We start from the raw sequence: 22,950 nt of genomic DNA, 5'->3' as shown, positions 1-22,950 counted from the left end.
TATCTCGGGGTCTTCTTCACGAGAGAGAGATGGATGGAGCGTGAGATCGACAGACAGATCGGTGCAGCATCTGCAGTGATGCGGTTGCTTTATCAGACCGTCGTGGTGAAGAGAGAGCTGAGCAGGGGAACAAAGCTCTTGATTTACCAATCGATCTATGTTCCGACCCTCACCTATGGTCATGAGATTTTGCTCATGACCAAAAGAACAAGATCGCGAGTACAAGCGGCCGAGATGAGTTTCCTCCGCAGGGTGGCTGGGCACTCCCTTAGAGATAGGGTGAGGAGCTCGGTCACTCGGGAGGAGCTAGGAGTTGAGCCCCTGCTCTTCCACGTCGAAAGGAGCCAGCCAAGGTGGCTCGGGCATCTTTTTCGGATGCCCCTTGGACGCCTCGCTGGAGAGGTGTTCCAGGCATGTTCCATCGGGAGGAGGCCCCGGGGAAAACCCAGGACACGCTGGAGGGACTACGTCTCGCAGCTGACTTGGGAACACCTCGGGGTTCCCCCGGAGGAGCTGGGGGAGGTGTGGATCGGGAGGTCTGGGCGGCTTTGCTGGAGCTGCTGCCCCCGTGACCCAACCTCAGATGATTCGAAAAAAAAAAGAAAAACAAAACAAAAAAACAAACAAAACTTAAGGCCTTTAAAAATGGACGCACCACATATAAAAAGTCTAATTCCCAAATGGTCGATGCTACACTTTTGTGAACTCCTTGAATTAACTATACTACAAACACATATTACTGTTTCATTTCAACACCATTGTGATGGTGTACAGAGGCACAAACCACAAAAATTGCTTCACTACTCCACTACTTATGGACCTGACAGTAGATAGTCAAGATCGGGCCTAATACATTGCCAGAAGATGGACAAATGAGCTTTGATGGATATTTTAATTCTTCACACAATTGGAATCTACTATAAATGCCATTAATATACAAATAATGAATGTTTATGAGTTCAATGGTTTGTTCCAGCTTTCACCGAATGTAACGGCTAAAACAGATCCTTGTCATTTGATATTTTATTAATTTATAAACAACAGAAAAGGGACTTGCATTTTGGTGTTCCACTGCTGCAAAAGTCTAACACAAAGTTTAAATAGGAGTCCAAATTGTGATGTGTAGTCTGGTGATGCTGTACAATGACTTCGTACTTCCAAAAAACAAACAAAAAAACCCCCAAACAAACAAACAAACAAAAAAAACAAGACTTCTTGTAACACACACACACAATGACGCGCATGCGCACACACACACAAAACAAATCCACTCTGCTGTAAGCCATCTGGATGCATGAAGAGCTGTTAGATGAAAAGCTGATGTGATTTTTGGCTGGACTGAGGAACGAGCACCATTAGCGCAATTAAATCGTCATCGCTTGTGTCGCTATCCGCTTTTGTGTGAGCTTGTGTCAAGCTCACACAAAAAGGACACACTTGTTGAACCCCCCCAAAAAAGATTGTGTACTTCCTCAATGCAGGAAAACACACACACACACACACAAAACAGAAATTAATGCAGCTTTTCATTCTAACTTCCTGCTAACAGCCTACAGTGCAGTGGATCTGCTTTGTGTGCGCACGCTTGTTGTGTGTGGTGTGTGCGTGTGTGTGTGGGGAGGGGGGGCATGCATGTGTATGGGCACACACGTGTGTACTAAATGTATGGAACCAATTTTGCACTCTAAATGGAACCAAGTTGCACTCTCAAGGCAATGCAACACAAATGGGACAAATAATCCATGTCATGTGACATACGAGGGCTGTCAAAGTAACGGTCCTTTTTATTTTTTTCAAAAACTATATGGATTTCATTCATATGTTTTTACGTCAGACATGCTTGAACCCTCGTGCGCATGCGTGAGTTTTTCCACGCCTGTCGGTGACGTCATTCGCCTGTGAGCACTCCTTGTGGGAGGAGTCGTCCAGCCCCTCGTCGGAATTCCTTTGTCTGAGAAGTTACTGAGAGACTGGCGCTTTGTTTGATCAAAATTTTTTATAAACCTGTGAGACACATCGAAGTGGACACGGTTAAAAAAATTAAGCTGGTTTTCAGTGAAAATTTTAACGGCTGATGAGAGATTTTGAGGTGATTCTGTCGCTTTAAGGACTTCCCACGGTGCGAGACGTCGTGCAGCGCTCTCAGGCGCCGTCGTCAGCCTGTTTCAAGCTGAAAACCTCCACATTTCAGGCTCTATTGATCCAGGACGTCGTGAGAGAACAGAGAAGTTTCAGAAGAAGTCGGTTTCAGCATTTTATCCGGATATTCCACTGTTAAAGGAGATTTTTTTAATGAAAGACGTGCGGACGGGTCGGCTGCGAGCCGACGCGACGCTCCGCCACAGGAAAAACACCTCCGTTGGAAGCCTTAAGGACAAGTTGGAACATGTCCTGCTGTTAAACAATTTCTCATATACTCACTCCACTGAAAGCCATCAAAAGCCGCCTGGATTTTACAAATGGTTATCAACACGGAGGTGTTTTTCCTGTGCCGCCGCACGTCTTTCATTAAAAAAATCTCCTTTAACAGTGGAATATCCGGATAAAATGCTGAAACCGACTTCTTCTGAAACTTCTCTGTTCTCTCACGACGTCCTGGATCAATAGAGCCTGAAATGTGGAGGTTTTCAGCTTGAACAGGCTGACGACGGTGGCTGAGAGCGCTGAGCGACGTCTCGCACCGTGGGAAGTCCTTAAAGCGACAGAATCACCTCAAAATCTCTCATCAGCCGTTAAAGTTTTCACTGAAAACCAGCTTAATTTTTCGAACCGTGTCCACTTCGATGTGTCTCACAGGTTTATAAAAAATTTTGATCAAACAACGCGCCAGTCTCTCAGCAACTTCTCAGACAAAGGAATTCCGACGAGGGGCTGGACGACTCCTCCCACAAGGAGTGCTCACAGGTGAATGACGTCACCGACAGGCGTGGAAAAACTCACGCATGCGCACGAGGGTTCAAGCATGTCTCTGAACATTAATTTAGTCAGTTTGTAATGCAGCACACCTATAAAAACACAACTATTTACTGTACTGACGATTACACTTATAAATACTGCACATATTTTGAGGCAATAAAATATATAACGTTAATTAATCTTACCTTGGTCTCCTCAAAGAAGGCATCCTCTGACGTGGCATATATGTAGAATCTGTGCTTTGCTTTGGAGAACTGCTTCACAGCTGAATTGAGACTGAGAATACTGTCATGCATTTCCATTTTTGTTTGTTCACTGAACGTGATCTGATGACTTGGACCAGCCAGTGGGTGATTCCTTTCCTTTTGCAGGGTTTTATTTTTGGATGGGAGAGCTTTTCCAGCAGAAATAATGTTCATCATATCTGCATATATGCTGGCATATTCTGCCGTGATACCAGAAATGTCAATGGATTTCACTGGCTTCTCCATTCTGCAAGACAACTGTGGAGTATGTAAAGTCAGATTTTCCTCTGTAGCGTTGGACAGACATTTCCCCTTAGACAAATCTACATTAACTTTATGACGCAGAGACATTGGGAGATCGTCCATGTGTGCCAAATCTTGCTGGTCCTCTTGACAGGAAATGTGTACACTTAGGGGACTATAGCAGGACAACTTTGATTTATCATCTCTGTTGTGATTACAGCTGGAACCCCGCTTACTCCTTTTCAAAAGTTGTTTCATTTGTTCCGAGAAGATAAGGGTTTCCTGGTTCATAGAAGATTCAGTCATGTCATGTTGCAGGCACCTTCGTGACATTTTCTCAAGAAAAGAAAGCGACCTTTTCCTGCTGGAGTTATCAACTGTGCATTTCAGTGAGCTTTGACATCCCAGAATAAAAGTGTTATAATCCAAAGGTGGTGTTGATTCTAGATCCAAGTAGTCATTCTCGCTCAGCTCAAGCGTCTCTTCAGTTTTTTGCCAAATGTTCTCAGCTGAACAAGGCATGTGTGTACTGCCAGTGTCTGGGGGGGGTTTGACAGATTCAAAGATGTTCTTGGAGAAAGTTGCAGGTGAAGCTTTATTGTTGATGGATGAAATGTTGGCTTGCCTTTCTTTACTTTTGGATGGTTTCACAGCCAAGACGGGTCGCTGACTGTATGAAAGAAGTTTGTGACTTAAACTACTCTGTGAGTTTTTTTTACATCCATTGCAGTCGATATTTGGAGTGACAGCTTGTAAACACTCTATAGGAGAGACTGCGTGACAACTGTGGCCGATGAAAGTGCCCTGCGATTTGTCTTTTGTTTTGGAATACTGTTGACCAACAGATGGACCCGCTTCCACGAATTGTAACTTAGTTTGGAGTACTTCCTTAAAATTATCTTTGAAACATGATTTGAGTTGGTGAAGTGATGATGATGATGATGACGACAGAGTATGCTCGTGTTCCATGGCTGATGCTGACACAACCCCTTGCTTCACATCATGCAGTTCCTTTTTGCTGGAGTTATCGAAGATGTGGCTTGAGCCTGAACTGGTGGTTATGCATTTTCTGTTGGGGTCAGGGTCTTGATCAGAAAAGAAGTTTCTGTCAGCTGTTTCTTTCGGAGTGAGTGTATCAATGTGGGTGGTCGTGGACAAGTAGTCATGTAGACATCTTAAAACTCTTTGAGTTCTGACTACATGGTCTGGATCAAGATGGGGATCACCATCAAATGTAGATGTCGGACAGTGTTTTTGAGCAAGAGCCATAACATCTTCCCCAGATAATGAACTTCTGATTGGATCTTTATGTCTATTTTTGCCATTTTCATGACAACTATGAGAAGAGATACTACCATATGTGTCCGAGTAAGGTGTACCTTCAAATGGTTTCTCATCCATAGTTGGTGTAGGGCATCTGGTGTCAGGCTCACTTACACTGCAGAAATGTTTGTCTTCATGTGCATCAAGAAATGGCATCTTAGCAAAAAGCTCTTCTGTGTTTTCATGACATGCTTGAGATGCACTGTCTATATCTGTGGGAAGGCTACACTCGTTACTCGTAGTTTCACAGATAAATGGTATTTCTTGCTGGTTGTGAGCATATTCTTTAAACTTGTCTTGTAAGCATGGGACCTGTGGGTAAATTAGATCATTTTCAGAGGCTTCCATCCCAATAAATGGTATTATCACCCTGTTATCAATCTTTTCCAGTCCTTCAGTTCTGTCATTTTCTGCATTTGTTTCTTTTGTTGAAGTATCTTCATATTTGCACTTTTTTGAAACGCTGCATTGGAAATGGTCTTCAGACTGTTCTCTTTTAGATGAGTGTTTCTCTACCTCATGTAATTTAGCATCCTGATCTTCATCCCCACTACTTAGCACAATGTATTTTTTAGCAGCCACGCTGGGGCTTTCTCTTTCATCACTACTGGCTGACTGTGAAACGCTTGCACATGAAGAACCAGTGTTCTCCTGCCTCAACAATGCTGCCTTCCTGCCAACTGCCCTCTTTAATAAATAAATATAATTTAGCTCACTTACAAATTCATTATGAATAGGCTCCCTGTGTGATGGTGCATGTAGCACTTTTTCTGAAATGGTATGTTTATCTGTTGATGTATTATCATTTGTGCAATCCATGCTCAGCGGCAAGTCATTGTAGGCATCATTCCCACTGTCTGGTTGACAAGGGTGCTCATTCAAAGTTGTATAGGGATCACTCTCTGTGAAGAGGTTCTTCTTATTTGAATCATGGTGATCACTTGCAGGCAGCTGTTGCTTACTCAAACTGCTGCTAGTATCCACAGGTGGAACAATATTGTCCTCTTCAAATGCTATGGTGAAATCCTTTTTGTGTTTTTTAGGCTGGTCCAGAGAGTCTACTTTAGGTCCTTCCTTAGGTAACAGACTGAGAGTTTCCATAGGTTTTTCATTGCAGACCATCACTGATTCTTTATTTGTAGAATAATCACTCGTCTCGAACAGTGTATGATAGCCTGCATGATTTGGTTGTTCTCTCAGTTTACCTTTTTCCAGATTTACACAGAGCCCATTATCTGGTTCATTGTTGGAATCTACCCCTTTGCATGCTGTGGCTTCAGATGACTCGGATCTAGGTTCTGACTGTGAGCTATTAGAACAAGACCTGACTAAAGACCTTGTGTTCTCATGACTCATTGATAATGTTGTCTTATTGCAGTTTGCCTCATAGGTTTTGATATTTAGTTCATTTACAAATTCACTACCAATAGGCACTTGGTGTGATGTTGCATGTTTCACTTTTTCTGTTGATGCATTGTCATCTGTGCATTCCACGCTTAGCTGCAAGTCACTGCAGGCATCTTTTCCACTCTCTGCTTGACAAGGGTGCTGATCCAAAGTTGTATGTGGATCACTCTCTGTAATGAAGCTCTTATTTGGATCATGGCGTTCACCTGTAAGCAGCCGTTGCTTACTCAAACTGTTACCAGTATCGAGTGGTGGAACAAAACTGTCCTCTTCATATGCTATGATGAAATCCTTCTTAAGCTTTTTAAGGTGCCCAGGAGAGTTTGCTTTAGATCCCTTCTTAGATAACAGAGTGTCAGTTTCCACAGGTTTTTCATTGCAGACCATCACTGATTCTTCAATTTTAGCATCATCACTTGTCTCCAACACTATATGACAGCCTACTTGGTTTGTTTGTTCTATCACTTTACAGTTTTCGAGATCTATGTGGAGCTGGTTATCTGCTTCATTGTTGGAATCTATCCCTTTGCATGCTATGGCTTCAGATAACTTAGTTCTAGGTTTTGACTGTGCAACATTTGCACTAGATCTGACCAACGACCTTGGGTTTTCATGACTCACTGATAATGCTGCCTTCTTGCATTTTACCTTATAGGTTTTGATATTTACCTTTTTTACAAATTTAAAATGAATAGGCTCTTGGTGCGATGTTGCATGTTCCACTTTTTCTGAAATGGTATGTTTAACTGTTGATGCATTGTCATTTGTGCATTCCACACTCAGCTGCATGTCACCACAGGCATCTTGTCCACTCTCTGCATGATAAGGGTGTTCATCCATAATTGTATGTGGATCACTCTCTGTAATAAAGTTTTTATTTGGATCATGGTGATCATTTGTAGGCAGCTGTTGTGTACTCAAACTGCTGCCAGTATCCACAGGTGGAACAAAACTGTCTTCATCAAACGCTATGGTGAAATCCTTTTTGCGCTTTTTAGGCTGGCCCAGAGAGTCTGTTTTAGATCTCTCGTCAGTTTCCAAAGTTTTTTCACTATAGACCATCACTGATTCTTTATTTGTAGAATCATCACTTGTCTTCAACAGTGTATGGCAGTCTGCTTGGTCAGGTTGTTCCATCAGTTTACAGTTCTCCACATCTGCCTGGACCCCATTATCTGTTTCATTGTTGGAATCTACCTCTTTGTATTTTATGGCATCAGATGACTCAGTTTTAGGTTTTTGCACCAAATTAATTGCTGTGGTTGCAGGATTTTCAAAATCTCTGACATCTGTGCTATCAGTGTTGGGTTCGTGTATTATGTGGGCATTTCCCAAAGCAGACATGACATTTTCTGACAGAATCTGTTCCCTTTTCTTCCATTTGTGTGTGGGGAAGGATGTTCCATGGTCTCTAAAAGATAACTCATCACTATCTTCCAAATAGCCATTGTTTTGAGAGGGACAAATGCTCTTATCTTGACAGGTGCTTCTGGTGTCAACATTCATGTCCTTGAGATTTGTGATGTGCGCCAAGTCTCCATAACACTGGACAAAACAGAAACAGAATTCATATTATAATTTCACATATGCCTCACAAAGAATGCACAAAAATACGCGTTTCATGTGGTGAAAACTGTGTTGGCATTTGTTTTTGTAGTTTTTAAAAATAATTTTTATGTTGCAATGATTTTTGAGTTTTACTGTTGTTGTTGTTGTCACAAAAAGGCTAATGTAAATGACAATTACAAAGGCATCCACCACTGTGAGTTCCATTAAGTTGAATAGCAACTGGCCATGTGTGTCAACTTCACTATAATGCAAGAAATTATAGCAACCTAGAGTTGCATCAATCAAATCATTAGTATAAATGTGATTTTATTTTTTTATTTTTTTTTACTTTGGTTATTCATTTTTTAGTAATGTGATTAATTTGTTATTTATGAAAAAGCATACAGCCATATTAAACCGTGAACATAAAAACAAACATTTTAAGATGTTGGCTTTGAGAACTTGGTATTTGGTCAATCAATGTTGTAGGACTCATGATCAGTGGACAAAAAGAGATTGGATAAACTCTACTCAATCAACATTTTCTACTGGATGATGCAGTTTATAAAATTCTGTCTTGTATAGTCACAGCTCAAGGCCCCTTCACACATAGTACGACTAAGTACAAATCAGAGTGAATCACGGCAGAACAGGTTGTATAAGTGAACCATGAAAACTTTGAGTCGACGTGCAGGCGTGCACGAAGCCCCTATGACTGTTTCATGCATGCGGGAACACAGTGCAAACAGCTGCAGCATGTGTAACCACATCGCGCAGCTGCTGTGAAAATAAAAAAATAAATACATGCCACCCAAGGGATTCGAACCTGCACTTTCCAAAAGCTCTGATTGCCAGTCATAAACTTTTATCACTGAGCTACCATCGCTGTCCTGTAAAAGGTGTGGAAAAATGCCTGATATTAATAAGGACATGGATGTATTTAAGAAAAAATAAAACCACACACCATATAAAAACCACCGCATTTTATTGAATCCCTCTTATCAAGCAGGCAATACAAGTATGATCCGTCTGTTCCTCTGTAGGTTTCTTGTGTTGCCTCTCGTAGCTAGTGTTGCAGTCTGATCGGTCCCCCTGTCTGATGAGTACCCCTGCCTTCACTGCGCATGCGTCATTTCGGAGCGTCACCAGCGATTAATTAATTATCACCTCGTTTCATCTTAAAGCTACACTACAGTCATCATCTATCTCAGCAACAGATCTCTGAAGCTTTTGTACATCATTTCCACATAAATTCAGCATTATTTCATAATAAATTACAGAAAGTCCAAAAAACACCCGAGATTAATGAAACCTGACGTGTCTGACTCTGATACTCTACACCTAAATCGATCAAAGGGAATAATGAGATTATTAACCATCAGACGACAAAGAAAAACCCTCTTAAATCATTGTAAAGTTAGTTTTGAGCAGGAACGAGGCGATAATTGGTTTCAACATGATGCATATGCAGTGAAGGCAGAGGGACTGATCAGATGGGGGTACCCATCAGACCGTAACTCTGGAACTGTTGCCCCACACACTCTACAGAGTTTGCTGCTGCTCATCGGCGGCTTAAATCTGAACCAAGTCGAAATAATGGATGTTGCACCGGTATTTGTCACCAGTTCCTCCATTTCACTTTCAGACATGTTTAATCAAAATGATGATTATGCGTTGAAGCTCGTGGCTCTAACTTCCGCGGGTTGTGTCGTCAATATTCTTCTCCTTCTATGGCATTTTAAACTTTTGTTTGTTTTTAAAGCTATACAAGGACTTACACTTTCTTACCTGTGCGAGCTGTTAGCTGCACACACACCAACAAGAACTTTGCGGTCCTCCAGTCAACACCAGTTGGAGGTCCCCAGGACCAAGAGCAAACAGTGGGGAGACCGATCATTTGCGGTGGCTGGGCCTAGACTTTGGAACTCATTGCCCACTGAGTTGCACTCGATAAGTACTCTATCTCTGTTCAAAGCTAAACTAAAAACCTATTTGTTCAGAGTTGCATTTAGTACATAGTTTTATTGTGGTTGTCCATTTGTTGTTGATTTTATGCATTGATGTGAAGCACTTTGGTTCAGTAGTCACTGTTGTAAAGGGCTATACAAATAAAGTTTGATTGATTGATTGATTTAATGGCAGCCGGCATCCTCATTGTTGCATTGCTGCCGCCTTCAGTCTGTTAACATGCATTACCATGATAATGCAATAAAGTTAAAATCTCTATCATAGGCCAACTTTGTATCGTTTATATTGCATATCGTTTCTATCGCCCACTACTAGTGGAATGGGTGGAAAAAGGTGGCAGGAGTGATTTATGCCCGAAGAATATCTGCAAGAATGAAGGGGAAATTCTACAAGACAGTAGTTAGAGCAGCTATGTTGTACATCTTAGAGATAGTGGCACTAACAAAAAGACAGGAGGCAGAGCTTGTTGGGGGTGATGAGGATGGACAGGATTAGGAATGAACATATCAGCAGGATGGCTCAGGTGGGATGGTGTGGAGACAAAGTCAGAGAGGTGATATTGAGATGGTTTGGACATGTGCAAAGGAGGGACCCAGTGGTATGCAAACGTTTAGGCCCCCCTGATGATTTCCATGATTTTCCTTTATAAATCATTGGTTGTTTAGATCAGCAATTTCAGTTAAATATATCATATAGCAAACGAACACACAGATATTTGAGAAGTGAAATGAAGTTTCTAGTATTTACAGAAAATGTACAATAATTATCCATCCATCCATCCATTTTCTTCCGCTTTATCCGGAGTCGGGTCGCGAGGGCAGCAGCTCAAGCAAAACCGCCCAGACCTCCCGATCCACACACACCTCCCCCAGCTCCTCCGGGGGAACCCCAAGGCGTTCCCAAGCCAGTCGAGAGATGTAGTCCCTCCAGCGTGTCCTGGGTCTTCCTCGGGGCCTCCTCCCAATGGGACGTGCCCGGAACACCTCTCCAGCGAGGCGTCCAGGGGGCATCCAGAAAAGATGCACGAGCCACCTCAACTGACTCCTTTCGACGTGGAGGAGCAGCGGCTTGACTCCGAGCTCCTCCCGAGTGACCGAGCTCCTCACCCTATCTCTAAGGGAGCGCCCAGCCACCCTGCGGAGGAAACTCATGTCGGCCGCTTGTACTCGCGACCTCGTTCTTTCGGGCATGAGCCAAATCTCATGACCATAGGTGAGGATCGGAACGTAGATCGATCAGTAAATCGAGAGCTTTGCCCCCCTACTCAGCTCTCTCTTCACCACGACCGCATCACTGCAGATGCTGCACCGATCCGTCTATCGATCTCACGCTCCATCCGTCCCTCATTCGTGAACAAGACCCCGAGATACTTAAACTCCTCCACTTGAGGCAAGGACACTCCACCGACCTGAAGAGGGCAAAGCACCTTTTTCCGGTCGAGAACCATGACCTCGGATTTAGAGGTGATTTTCATCCCGGACGCTTCACACTCGGAGGCAAACCGCCCCAGTGCACGCTGAAGGTCCTGATTTGACGAAGCCAACAGAACCACATCGTCCGCAAACAGCAGAGACGAGATTCTGTGGTTCCCAAACCAGACCCCCTCTACACCCTGGCTGCGCCTAGAAATTCTGTCCATAAAAATAATGAACAGAACTGGTGACAAAGGGCAGCCCTGGCGGAGGCCAATGTGCACTGGAAACAGGTTTGACTTACTACCGGCAATGCGAACCAAGCTCCTGTTGCGGTCGTACAGGGACCGGATAGCCCTTAGCAAAGTACCCCAGACCACGTACTCCCAGAGTACTCCCCACAGGGTGCCCAGAGGGACACGGTTGAACGCCTTCTCCAGATCCACAAAACACATGTGGACTGGTTGGGCGAACTCCCATGAACCCTCGAGCACCCGATGGAGCGTGTAGAGCTGGTCCAGTGTGCCGCGACCAGGACGAAAACCACACTGCTCCTCCTGAATCCGAGGTTTGACCATCGGTCTAATTCTCCTCTCCAGTACTCTGGAATAGACCTTACCGGGGAGGCTGAGGAGTGTGATCCCCCTATAGTTGGAACACACCCGGTCCCCCTTCTTAAACAGAGGGACCACCACCCCAGTCTGCCAATCCAGAGGCACTGTCCCCGATCGCCACGCGATGTTGCAGAGGCGTGTCAGGCAAGACAGTCCCACAACATCCAGAGACTTAAGGTACTCAGGACGGATTTCATCGACCCCAGGAGCCTTGCCACCGAGGCGCTTTCTAACCACCTCGGTGACTTCGGCCTGGGTAATGGATGAGTCCGCCTCCGAGTCCCCAGTCTCTGCTTCCTCTTCGGAAGATGTGACGATTGGATTGAGGAGATCCTCGAAGTACTCCTTCCACCGCCCGACAACATCCCCAGTCAGGGTGAACAGCTCCCCACCCGCACCGTAAACAGTGCTGGTGGAGAGCTGCTTCTGCCTCCCGAGGCGTCGGACGGTTTGCCAGAATCTCCTCGAGGCCGACCGATAGTCCTCCTCCATAGCCTCCACGAGCTCCTCCCAGACCTGAGTTTTTGCTTTTGTGACCACACGGGCTGTGGCATGCTTGGCCTGCCGGTACCTGTCAGCTACCTCTGGGGTCCCACCTACCAACAAAGATAAGTAGGACTCCTTCTTCAGCTTGACGGCATCCCTTACTTCAGGTGTCCACCACCGGGTTTGGGGATTGCCGCCGTGACAGGCACCAGAGACCTTGCGACCACAGCTACGAGCGGCTGCATCGACAATAGAGGTGGAGAACACGGTCCACTCGGACTCCATGTCTCCAACCTCCCTCGGGATCTGGGAGAAGCTCTCCCGGAGGTGGGAGTTGAAGACCTCGCTGACAGAGGGTTCCACCAGTCGTTCCCAGCAGACCCTCATGATATATTTGGGCCTGTCAGGTCTGACCGGCTTCCTCCCCTCCCAGCGGATCCAACTCGCCACCAGGAAGTGATCGGTCGACAGCTCTGCCCCTCTCTTCACTCGAGTGTCCGAGACACGTGGCCGAAGGTAGATGATACAACTACAAAATCGATCATCGACTTCCGGCTCAGGGTGTCCTGGTGCCACGTGCACTTATGGACACCCTTGTGCTCGAACATGGTGTTCGTGATGGACAAACTGTGACTAGCACAGAAGTCTAACAACTGAACACCACTCGGGTTCAGATCGGGGAGGCCGTGCTTCCCGATCACCCCCCTCCAGGTCTCACTGTCGCCGCCCACGTGGGCGTTGAAATCCCCCAGGAGAACAATGGAGTCCCCAGTTGAAGCGCTATCTAGTACCCCTCCCAGGGACTCCAGGAAGGTCGGGTACTCTGTGCTGCTGCTCGGCCCGCAGCAGTGCAGCAGCAGTACAATAATTATTTAAACAAAATTAGGCAGGTGCATAAATTTGGGCACCCCGACAGAAAAAAAAAAACCAACAACAAAAAAAATCAATATTTAGTAAATCCTCCTTTTGCAGAAATAGCAGCCTCTAAACGCTTCCTATATAGTGTGGATTCTGGTTAAAGGTATTTTGGATCATTCTTCTTTTCAAAACATTTCCAGTTCAGTCAGGATTGTTGGTTTCCAAGCATGGACACCCCGCTTAAAATCACACCACAGATTTTCAATAATAATCAGGTCTGGGGACTGAGATGGCCATTCCAGAACGTTGCACTTGTTCCTCTGCATGAATGCCTTAGTAGATTTTGAGCAGAGTTTAGGATCATTGTCTTGTTGAAAGATCCTGCCCTGGCGCAACTTCAACTTTGTCACTGATTCTTGAACATTGTTCTCAAGAATCTGCTGATGTTGACTGGAATTCATGTAACCCTCAACTTTAACAAGAGTCCCAGTACCTACACTGGCCACACAGCCCCACAGCATGATGGAACCACCTCCAAATTTTACTGTAGGCAGCAAGTGTTCTTCTTGGAATGGTGTGTTCTTTTTCCGCCCCTTGTTATGTCCAAATAACTCAATTTTAGTTTCCTCAGTCCACAGCACTTTATTCCAAAATGAAGCTGGCTTATCCAAATGTGCTTTAGCATACCTCAAGCGACTCTGTTTGTGACATGTAACAGAAAAGGCTTCCTCTGCATTACTCTCCCATACAGCATTTCCTTGTGCAAAGTGCGCTGTATAGTTGAACGATGCACAGAGACACTATCTGCAGCAAGATCATGTTGTACGTCTTTGGAGCAGGTCTGTGGGTTGACTATGACTGTTCTCACCATCCTTTACTTCAGCTTATCTGAGATTTTTCTTGGCCTGCCACCTCGGGCCTTAACTAGTACTGTGCCTGTGGTCTTCCATTTCCTCACAGTGGAAACTGACAGCTGCAATCTCTGAGATAGCTTTTTGTATCCTTCCCCTAAACCATGATGTTGAAGAATCTGTTTTCGGGTCATTTGAGAGTTGTTTAAAGGCTCCCATGATGGCACTCTTTAGAACAGATGCAAAGAGGAGAAACATTTGCAAATGGCCACCTAAAATACCCTTTCTCATGATTGGATTCACCTGTGTAAGGAGGTCAAGGGTCAATGAGCTTACCAAACTAATTTTGTGTTTCAGCAATTAGTGCTAAATGTATTCAAATCAATAAAATTAAAAGGGTGCCCAAATTTATGCACGTGCCTAATTTTGTTTAAATAATTATTGCACACTTTCTGTAAATACTAGAAACTTCATTTCACTTCTCAAATATCAGTGTGCTCATCTGCTATATGATATATTTAACTGAAACTGCTGATCCAAACAACCAATGATTTATAAAGGAAAATCATGGAAATCATCAAGGGTGCCCAAACTTTTACATACCACTGTATAGGGAGGAGGATGCTGAGGATGAAGCCAACAGCAGGAGGAGATGAGAGAGGCTAAAGAGGATCATGGATATGGTGAGGGAGGACATGTAGGTGGTTGGTTTAACAGAGGAAGACGCAGAGTACAGGGTGAGATCGAAACAACTGTTTTGCTGTGGTGAAAAAAGAACTAGCTTTCGATTTTAACATCAATTTCATAAGAAAATCATTCAATTCACAACAGCTTTCCTTAAATATGAACAAGTCAAATCATACCTCATGACTTTTGGCTTGATGTAGATGTGATGTGCTTCTCTCATTTAGTCCCACTGATGCATTGGGTGTGGCTGAGGATAATGTAGGTTCTTTTCCATCAACTTGTGGAGTCGAAGTATTAATATATCCATTGTCATTTCTCAATGAGAGGTCCAAAATAGTCGATCCTTCATTCAAGACAAGTGCATCTTTTTTGCTCAAGTCCAAAGCTTTTGAAAAGGAAGAGTCTTGAATTATACTCAGCGAAGTTGTTGATGTAGTCGTCTTTCGGTCGGAAACAGCTGGGGAAGGTACTATTCCACTAATTGTGTCCAGAGATTCACTTTCTTCCGAACAGAGGTATCTAAAATTTGCGTCAACCTGAAAGAACCTAGCTGTTGTCCGACTATAAAACAGACCAATCCACATGTGGACGATAAGTTGCACCTCTTCCCTGCTGTCTTGAATGGTGAAATCCCACGGGCTATTAAAGATGTGAAATGTGCAATTAATAGCTTTTCTTGTTGAATAACTGATGCTTATGCAATGTAAATATCACTTTTATTACATGCATGACATTCTCTAAATAGATGCAATACTAGTAAGTTATGTTTCCTTGTCACATATATTTGGACAATTAAGTAACAAAAGGTACATACCCATGCAAGGCTCGGATGATAGTTTTATCCTTTGCGTCATTTGTAAACTTGCTGTCTAGATTAAAATCATAGTTTTCTTTCCACTGCCTTGTAACTTGGATGAATCCATCCTTGTTTAGAAAGGCATGGGAGTGCTGGAACTTTCTCTTCCCCATCATGTGCTTTTTAGTGGATTCTGGAGTCCTATTATTATGTCCATTTCTGTCTTCTAGGCCATCAGAAGCAAGTTGGACCACATCACTGTAATTTTTCAGGTGGTGATACTGCAGTCTAGGTGAACAAAATAAAGGGGACTCCTGTGAAGCCACTCCAGGCACACCTAATGGTAGCGAGGATGATGGCAGCAATGAGTAATTATGTTCTTTTGAGACAGACTCAATCAAATCACTCCTTGTTAAAGAAGACTCGAAAGGTAGGTTGGATCTAGCTGAAGCAGCAGGTTGCCTGAGCAGATCATGAAGAACTGACTCTTGTTCAGTATTATAATGGTCTTCAGTAAGGCCACATATTTCCAAACTTGATGAAGCTTTTCTCTCAAGTGTAGGGTGTGGCTGTTGTGGAACTTGTTCTGCAGTAGCACCCAGTGCCAAGTCAGCAAGTAGGTTCAAAGCATCTGTAGATGTGCAAGCAGCAATCTTTTGTTCTCTGACTGAAAATTCACTCATACATGCTTTCAATTTGTCTGTTTCATTCAAAAAAACTGATGTGGGAAAATGCAGCCACCCTGTGAAAATAAAACAAGAAAACAATGCATGAAAAGGTAGCAAATGGACAAAGAGATTAAACATTATATTTACAAACTTATTGCCAACATGCACTGACTAGCGACTTCATTAGGCATTAATGTGAATATTCACTCAATTCATTCAAATGAATCGGAAAAAGTGGGGGGGGGGGGGGAGAGAAGCATATTGGCTCTACAGTACTTTGTAGGATTTTTAAAGAATTTATTTGTAAATTGTGGTGGAAAATAAGTATTTGGTCACGCACAAACAAGCAAGATTTCTGGCTCTCACAGACTTGTAACTTCTTCTTTAAGAAGCTCTTCTGTCCTCTACCTGTTACCTGTATTAATGGCACCTGTTTGAACTCGTTATCTGTATAAAAGACACCTGTCCACAGCCTCAAATAGTCAGACTCCAAACTCAACCATGGCCAAGACCAAAGAGCTGTCGAAGGACACCAGGAAGAAAATTGTAGACCTGCACCAGACTGGGAAGAGTGAATCTACAATAGTCAAGCAGGTTGGTGTGAATAAATTAACTGTGGGAGCAATTGTAAGAAAATGGAAGACATACAAGACCATTGATAATCTCCCTTGATCTGGAGCTCCACACAAGATGTCATCTGTGGGGTCAAAATGATCATGAGAACGGTGAACAAAAATCCCAGAACTACACGGAGGGACCTGATGAATGACCTGCAGAGAGCTGGGACCAAAGTAACAAAGGCTACACACTACGCAGAGCGACTCAAATCATGCAGTGCCAGGCATGTCCCCCTTCTTAAGCCAGTACGAGACCAGGCCCATCTGAAGTTTGCCAGAGAGCATATGGATGATCCCGAAGAGGACTGGGAGAATATCATGTGGTCAGATGAAACCAAAATAGAACATTTTGGTAAAAACTCAACTAGTCGTGTTTCGAGGAAGAAGAATGTTGAGTTGCATTCCAAGAACACCATACCTACTGTGAAGCATGGGGGTGGAAACATCATGCTCTGGGGCTGTTTTTCTGCAAAGGGGGCAGGACAACTGATCTGTGTTAAGGGAAGAATGAATGGGGCCATGTATCATGAGATTTTAAGCCAAAACCTCCTTCCTTCAGTGAGAGCAGAAGATGCAACGTGGCTGGGTCTTCCAGCATGGCAATGATCCCAAACAGACTGCTCAACGAAGGAGTGGCTCTGTGAAAAGCATTTCAAGGTCCTGGAGTGGCCTAGCCAGTCCCCAGACCTCAACCCCATAGAAAATTTGTGGAGGGATATGAAAGTCCATGTTGCACTGTAACAGCCCCAAACCATCACTGCTCTAGAGGTGATCTGCATGGAGGAATGGGCCAAAATACAAGCTACAGTGTGTGCAAACCTGGTGAAGACTTGCAGAAAATGTTTGACCTCTGTCATTGTCAACAAAGATTATGTTACAAAGTATTGAGCTGAACTTTTGTTATTGACCAAATACTTATTTTCCACCATAATTTAAAAATAAATTCTTTAAAAATCCTACAACGTGATTTCCTGGATTTTTTTTTCTCATTTTGTCTCTCATAGTTGAAGTGTACCTATGATGAAAATTAGACCTCTCTCATCTTTCTAAGTAGGAGAACTTGCACAATCAGGGACTGACTAAATATTTTTTTTTTACCCCACTGTAGATTGGGTAGTGTTTCGAAAATAGGTAGCTGACATTTTTCAAGGGTGATAATAAACTGAGTAGTTTCTATAATGAGCTGGAATGGCATCGGCGTCCAGAATATTTTTAGAATCTTAGACCTTAGACCTCAACACTTTTTAGAAGATGAACTCAACCATTTTATTTCCTGTTAATTATGTAATTTGTAATGTTAATTTACTGTCTTAATGTAATTATAAATTGTTTGTGTTCTTGTTATCATCTACACACTATTATTGTTATTATATTTTACTCCTACTTTGTCATTTGATTTTTAAATGAACCACAATGGAAAGAAGTGTTTTCACTTTCTTGTGTCATCCATGATTTTTAACGTATTTACAATGATATTATGTACTTACACTGAACTTACTAAATAAAATCATGGATGCATTCATGCTTTTAATATATAGATGATTTACCGCCCCCTGCTGGATTGGCGTGAGTCCAGAACGTAAATATCAATGTCCATTGTTCAGTGTTGTTAGCCAATATATGTAGGTTCTCTAAAAACATTAGTCCTATCAATGGTCATTTTTGGCACAGCAAATGTTAGCTCTCCCCAGTTTGTGTGTGATCAAAATTGCACAGATGCGCACAGAGCTTTTTTTTTTGTGGTTCCTGCACTCTGCCGTAAGCATGTGCTTTTAATATGACAAACAGAGATGTGGCAGAAGACATTAAAAGCACTACACTTTCACTTATGGAGCATGACACTTAATAGTGCAGCAGACTGCTGAAACAATCTTTCACTTGGTGGTACAAGCACCAAATTTGGTGCACGTGCTCCAGGACCTAATCTCTCAGAAATTAGTCAATCCTTTAGTCCTCACATTTGCATGCACACAACTGTGTACACTTGAGGCTCCAGCAATAGCACTTGCAGCCACATTTTGTCAACTGCTGACAACTCTGGGCAACTGGTGTAAGGATCGTCCAAATGACTTGCCAGACCTCACCATCTTTCTGCCACCCCCAGTTGGCAGAGCTTTCAATTTGCATTTTACACACTGTTGTCTGTCCCCATATGCAGCCTGCTTGGTAGACAGACTGTTTCACATGCTGCCTGAAAAATGTGCTTGTCGGTGGAATGGCATCATAAGACCTTTTCTTTCGAGCAAACAAGTCCACTCTTGCCTCATCTATTTTGTCCGTAGCGCTGTTCTTGTCATACATAGTTATGACAAACTTCTCAAGGACCTTGAGGTCTGCATTTTCCAAGACTGGTGGGTACTCACTGAACTTCTTGAAGACGGGGGTCACTTTACGGCAAACCTCCTATGCCTGCCATGCAGTTTTTTTTCCCTTTGCCGAAAAAGCTGACACAACATCACAGCCAGTGAAGGCTTGAAAGAACAGCATGCCAACGTATTTGACTGGACCAAGATTCACCACCATGTCATGAACTGGCAACTCCCCTGGCCAAATTCAACCCACAGAATTTCCATGCCTGCGTCTTGGAGGGTAGCAAAATTGCTGACTGCAACAACAAAAACGTGTCACATGCTTTAATCAAGACAGACTTCATCTGTTGCTTGGCTATGTGAAGTACATGAGTGAAGATTCTGGAGTCGTCAAAACTGATGGATTTGTTGGAAAGAGCCTGATCTCCTTTGGTCACAACGACGACACTGTCAGGGCACAGGGTCACTATCCTATCATCAAGGAACCCAAAGAGCTCCGTCTTGTTGTCGTTATCTCTCAGGAAACTTTCCAGTTAGGTGGCAGCTTAGTTTGGTTATAATTCTGCCATGACAAGCCCAGCCATACAACCTGATACCAGGTAAGTCAAGTCCACCTTTCTCTTTTGTCAATTTTAAAACACTCAATTTCAACCTCGGTTTTTTATCCTTCCAAATAAAACCTGAGAAGTCTCTTTCAATCTCCCTAGCTTTCTTCTTAGTCAAATATATAGGTAACATCTGTAAGGGATATAAAATTCTAGGAAAAACATTCATTTTTAAACAGACTAATTTTACCCATCCAAGATATTGGCAGATCTTTCCACCTCATATGGTCACATTTAACTTTTTTGCATACATCTTGAAAATTAGACTTCAGTGTTGTTTCAACACACAGTAAAATCTTTATTCCTAAATAGGTAAATCCCGTGGGGGACCAAGAGAAAGGAAAGTTAACTACAGAGGGAGGACCTGGAGCATATCCAAGAGACAGTGCCACTGATTTATCAAAATTAATTTTATACCCTGATATAAATGAGAAGGATTGAATAGTAGTCATTAGCTGAGGTATTGACACATCTGGTATAGTAATAAACAACAATATGTCATCTGCATAGAGTGCAATTTTAAAAATGTGTTTATTCATTTGAAAACCAAAAGTACTTTTATGTGATCTAATGGCCGCAGCGAGTGGCTCTACAGCCAGAGCAAAGATTAGTGGTGAAACTGGATCACCCTGACGGGTTGATTTACCCAGTGAAAACTCTGCCGATTTAACCCCGTTAACCAATACACTTGCTCTTGGGGCTTGGTACAATAACCTCACAATATGTATAAAATTTGAACCCAGCCCAAATTTCTGTAAAGCCATAAACAGATAAGGCCATTCGACCCAGTCAAATGCCTTCTCTGCATCAAGTGAGACAATTAAACCTTTCAAGTGTTTAGAATTAGCATAGTGAATAATATTAAGCAGTGCCCTCACATTAGTGTATGGAGTCCTATGTTTAATAAAACCGGACTGATCTGAATTAATCAATGTGGGAAGGTAAACTTCAAGTCTTTTTGCAAGTATTTTAGAGAAAATTTTGCTATGAACATTAATTAAACTGATGGGCGATATGAGCTACATTTATCAGCAAGCTTATCCTTTTTTAATATTAGTGAAATGTCAGCTGAATAGAGTGATGAGGAAGACAGCCTCTGTCCGATGAATGTAAGTACATGTTCAACAGAAGTGGATTTAACAAATCTTGAAATTTTTTATAAAATTCAGTGCAATAGCCGTCCGGCCCGGGGGCCTTTCTGTTTGGCAAATTCTTAATGGCAGTTGCAATTTCTTCAACAGTAACTGGCTTTCCCAAAGTCAACCTATCAGCATCAGAAAGCTCAGGTAGGTTCAGACCACTTAAAAAATTCTGTATTTGTCCCTCCGAAGCTTTATGTTCTGAGGTGTATAATTTTTTGTAAAACAACCTCATTATTTCCACTAATTTATGAGTCTCAAATTGATTTTTCCCACTATCATCTTGCAATGAAGAAATTGCTCTCATTTGTTGTCTACCAGCTACTAAACGTGCAAGCAAGTGACCTGGTTTATCCCCCATTTCAAATAATCTGTGTTTTGCATAAAGTATACTTGCTTCTGCCTTTTGGGTTAGCAACTGATTTAAGGACGAGCGTGTTAATTCCAGTTCTTTTGCTAACACTGAAGATGGACAAATTTTCATTTGATTTTCAAGTACTGAAAGTTGCGTCTCTAGATCAAGTTGTGCCTTTAAAGCCTCCTTTTTATGAGCTGTACTGTGCGAAATAATAAAACCCCTAAGATATGCTTTCAAAGTATCCCAAAGTATAGAGGCATCGGTCTCATCGTTGTTAGCAAGGAAATCTTTTATCTGCTCTTTAAGGAAGGTAACAAATAATTGTTGCAAAAGTGAGGTGTTCATACGCCAACGCCTTGATGTGGTTTGCGGGGAGGGGGGTGACACCACCACAGAAACTTCAGTGTGATCAGAAAGTAAACAAGAACCTATTTTACATTGTATATTTCGGTCCAGTACCTCTCTTGTAGAAAAAAAATAATCAATTCTAGAGTAACTCTGATGTGGGTTAGAGAAAAATGTGTAATCTTTCCCAGTGGAATTAATAACTCTCCAAACATCCAGCAATTGAAGGTCCAAGCAGAGCTGTTTGGTTGTGTCTCTCATTTTAGACTGAATAGGTTTAGAGAAGGGGATCTGGTCCACCTCGGGATTCATAGTACAATTAAAGTCACCAGCCATGATACTAAACGGTAACGACAAATTTAAGACATCAGCCAACAAGCCAGAATAAAATTCTTTTTGGAAAATATTAGGAGCACACACACATCCAATAAAAATGTGTTCACCGTACAAGTATCCTGTTATTAAAACATAATGCCCCTGCTTGTCTTTTACACATTTGTCTAAAGTAAATGGAGTGTTCTTATTGATGAGTATAGCCACTCCTCTCTTACTTGAAGAAAATGAAGAGTAATAAACCTGTCCAACACATTCTCTACGCAACTTTTCATGTTCAGTGTCGGTAAGGTGTTTCTTGCAACAACGCAATTATTAGCCTTCTCTTTTTTTACGCCAAGTTAAAATCTTTTTACGTTTAACAGCATTATTGATACCCTTAACATTGAAAGATACATATTTAGTAGCACACATATGTAGCAACTACAGGAAAACAATGTACCTAATTGCCCAGCAGTAGTTTTTATACAAAGCCCCCCCTCCCCCCCCCCCAAAAAAAATAAGAGTAAATAAGCCTCCCAAATATAAAGTAAATCTGCTCAGTGTAAAAACAAACAAAAAAAGCTTACATCAGTTCTGAGCACAAAGAACATACACTCAGTAACAGCATAAATCAAACAAAATATAAAAACAAAGGGACCGACGACCCACATAGAAAAGGGCCAAGCTAGGCTCCGGGATACTGGGAGGAAACAACGCAAACTGCAAGCACAGGAAAACACACCGCTATTGAGCATTGACTCTAGTACCTGTGCTCACTCACCCCCGACACAAACCACCAAATTAACATAATATCGTAAGCTTTACAGTAATACGAAATATATACTGTCACTCACATAACTCTTCCTCAAGTGCATTCACAACAGCCACAGCCGCACTGTCAAAAGAGTACTCCTTCATCTTGTATGTAAACTGCAGGGTCGCTGGAAATCTCGTCCTGAATCTTATGTTTTTAGCGATAAGCTTTTGGCACACCTCACTGAAAGCTCTCCATTGCTGAGTGATGTTTTGAGGAAAGTCTTGACGAAAAAAATTGTTTCCCTCAAATTCCAGCTTATGCCCTAAACTGAGGGCCAGGATCTTCCTTTTATCTGCTGAGTAATGAAGCTTTATTATCACCGGCCTGGGAGCTGGGGCGGGAGAGACGGTGACACCTATCCAAGATGACACAGCCATTGGGAGTATCCAGGTTCAACAGCTTGGGTATCCAGGTTTCAAAGAA

The 22,950-nt window shown here is 42.7% G+C and overlaps 1 protein-coding gene across 4 annotated transcripts in view; it reads right to left on the bottom strand.

Annotated features, from left to right (window-relative positions):
• Positions 1-22,950, bottom strand: part of tasor2 (transcription activation suppressor family member 2) — an 81,803-nt gene that overhangs the window by 20,494 nt on the left and 38,359 nt on the right. The window contains exons 15-18 of one of the 4 annotated variants that reach the window (XM_034176147.1): positions 15,373-16,096; positions 14,735-15,197; positions 5,924-7,679; positions 3,102-5,887 (exon numbers count right to left, since the gene is read on the bottom strand). In XM_034176147.1, coding sequence (XP_034032038.1) covers positions 3,102-5,887; positions 5,924-7,679; positions 14,735-15,197; positions 15,373-16,096 — 5,729 coding nt within the window. Of the gene's footprint in view, positions 1-3,101; positions 7,680-14,734; positions 15,198-15,372; positions 16,097-22,950 lie in introns of all 4 variants that reach the window. The other 3 variants (XM_034176149.1, XM_034176150.1, XM_034176146.1) reach the window with 3 other exon arrangements.

This window comes from Thalassophryne amazonica, chromosome 8 (genome assembly GCF_902500255.1).
Source record: "Thalassophryne amazonica chromosome 8, fThaAma1.1, whole genome shotgun sequence".
In the NCBI taxonomy this organism is placed as follows: domain Eukaryota; kingdom Metazoa; phylum Chordata; class Actinopteri; order Batrachoidiformes; family Batrachoididae; genus Thalassophryne; species Thalassophryne amazonica.
The sequence above is the reverse complement of the archived record's forward strand: the minus strand, read 5'-3'. Positions and strand labels throughout refer to the sequence as shown.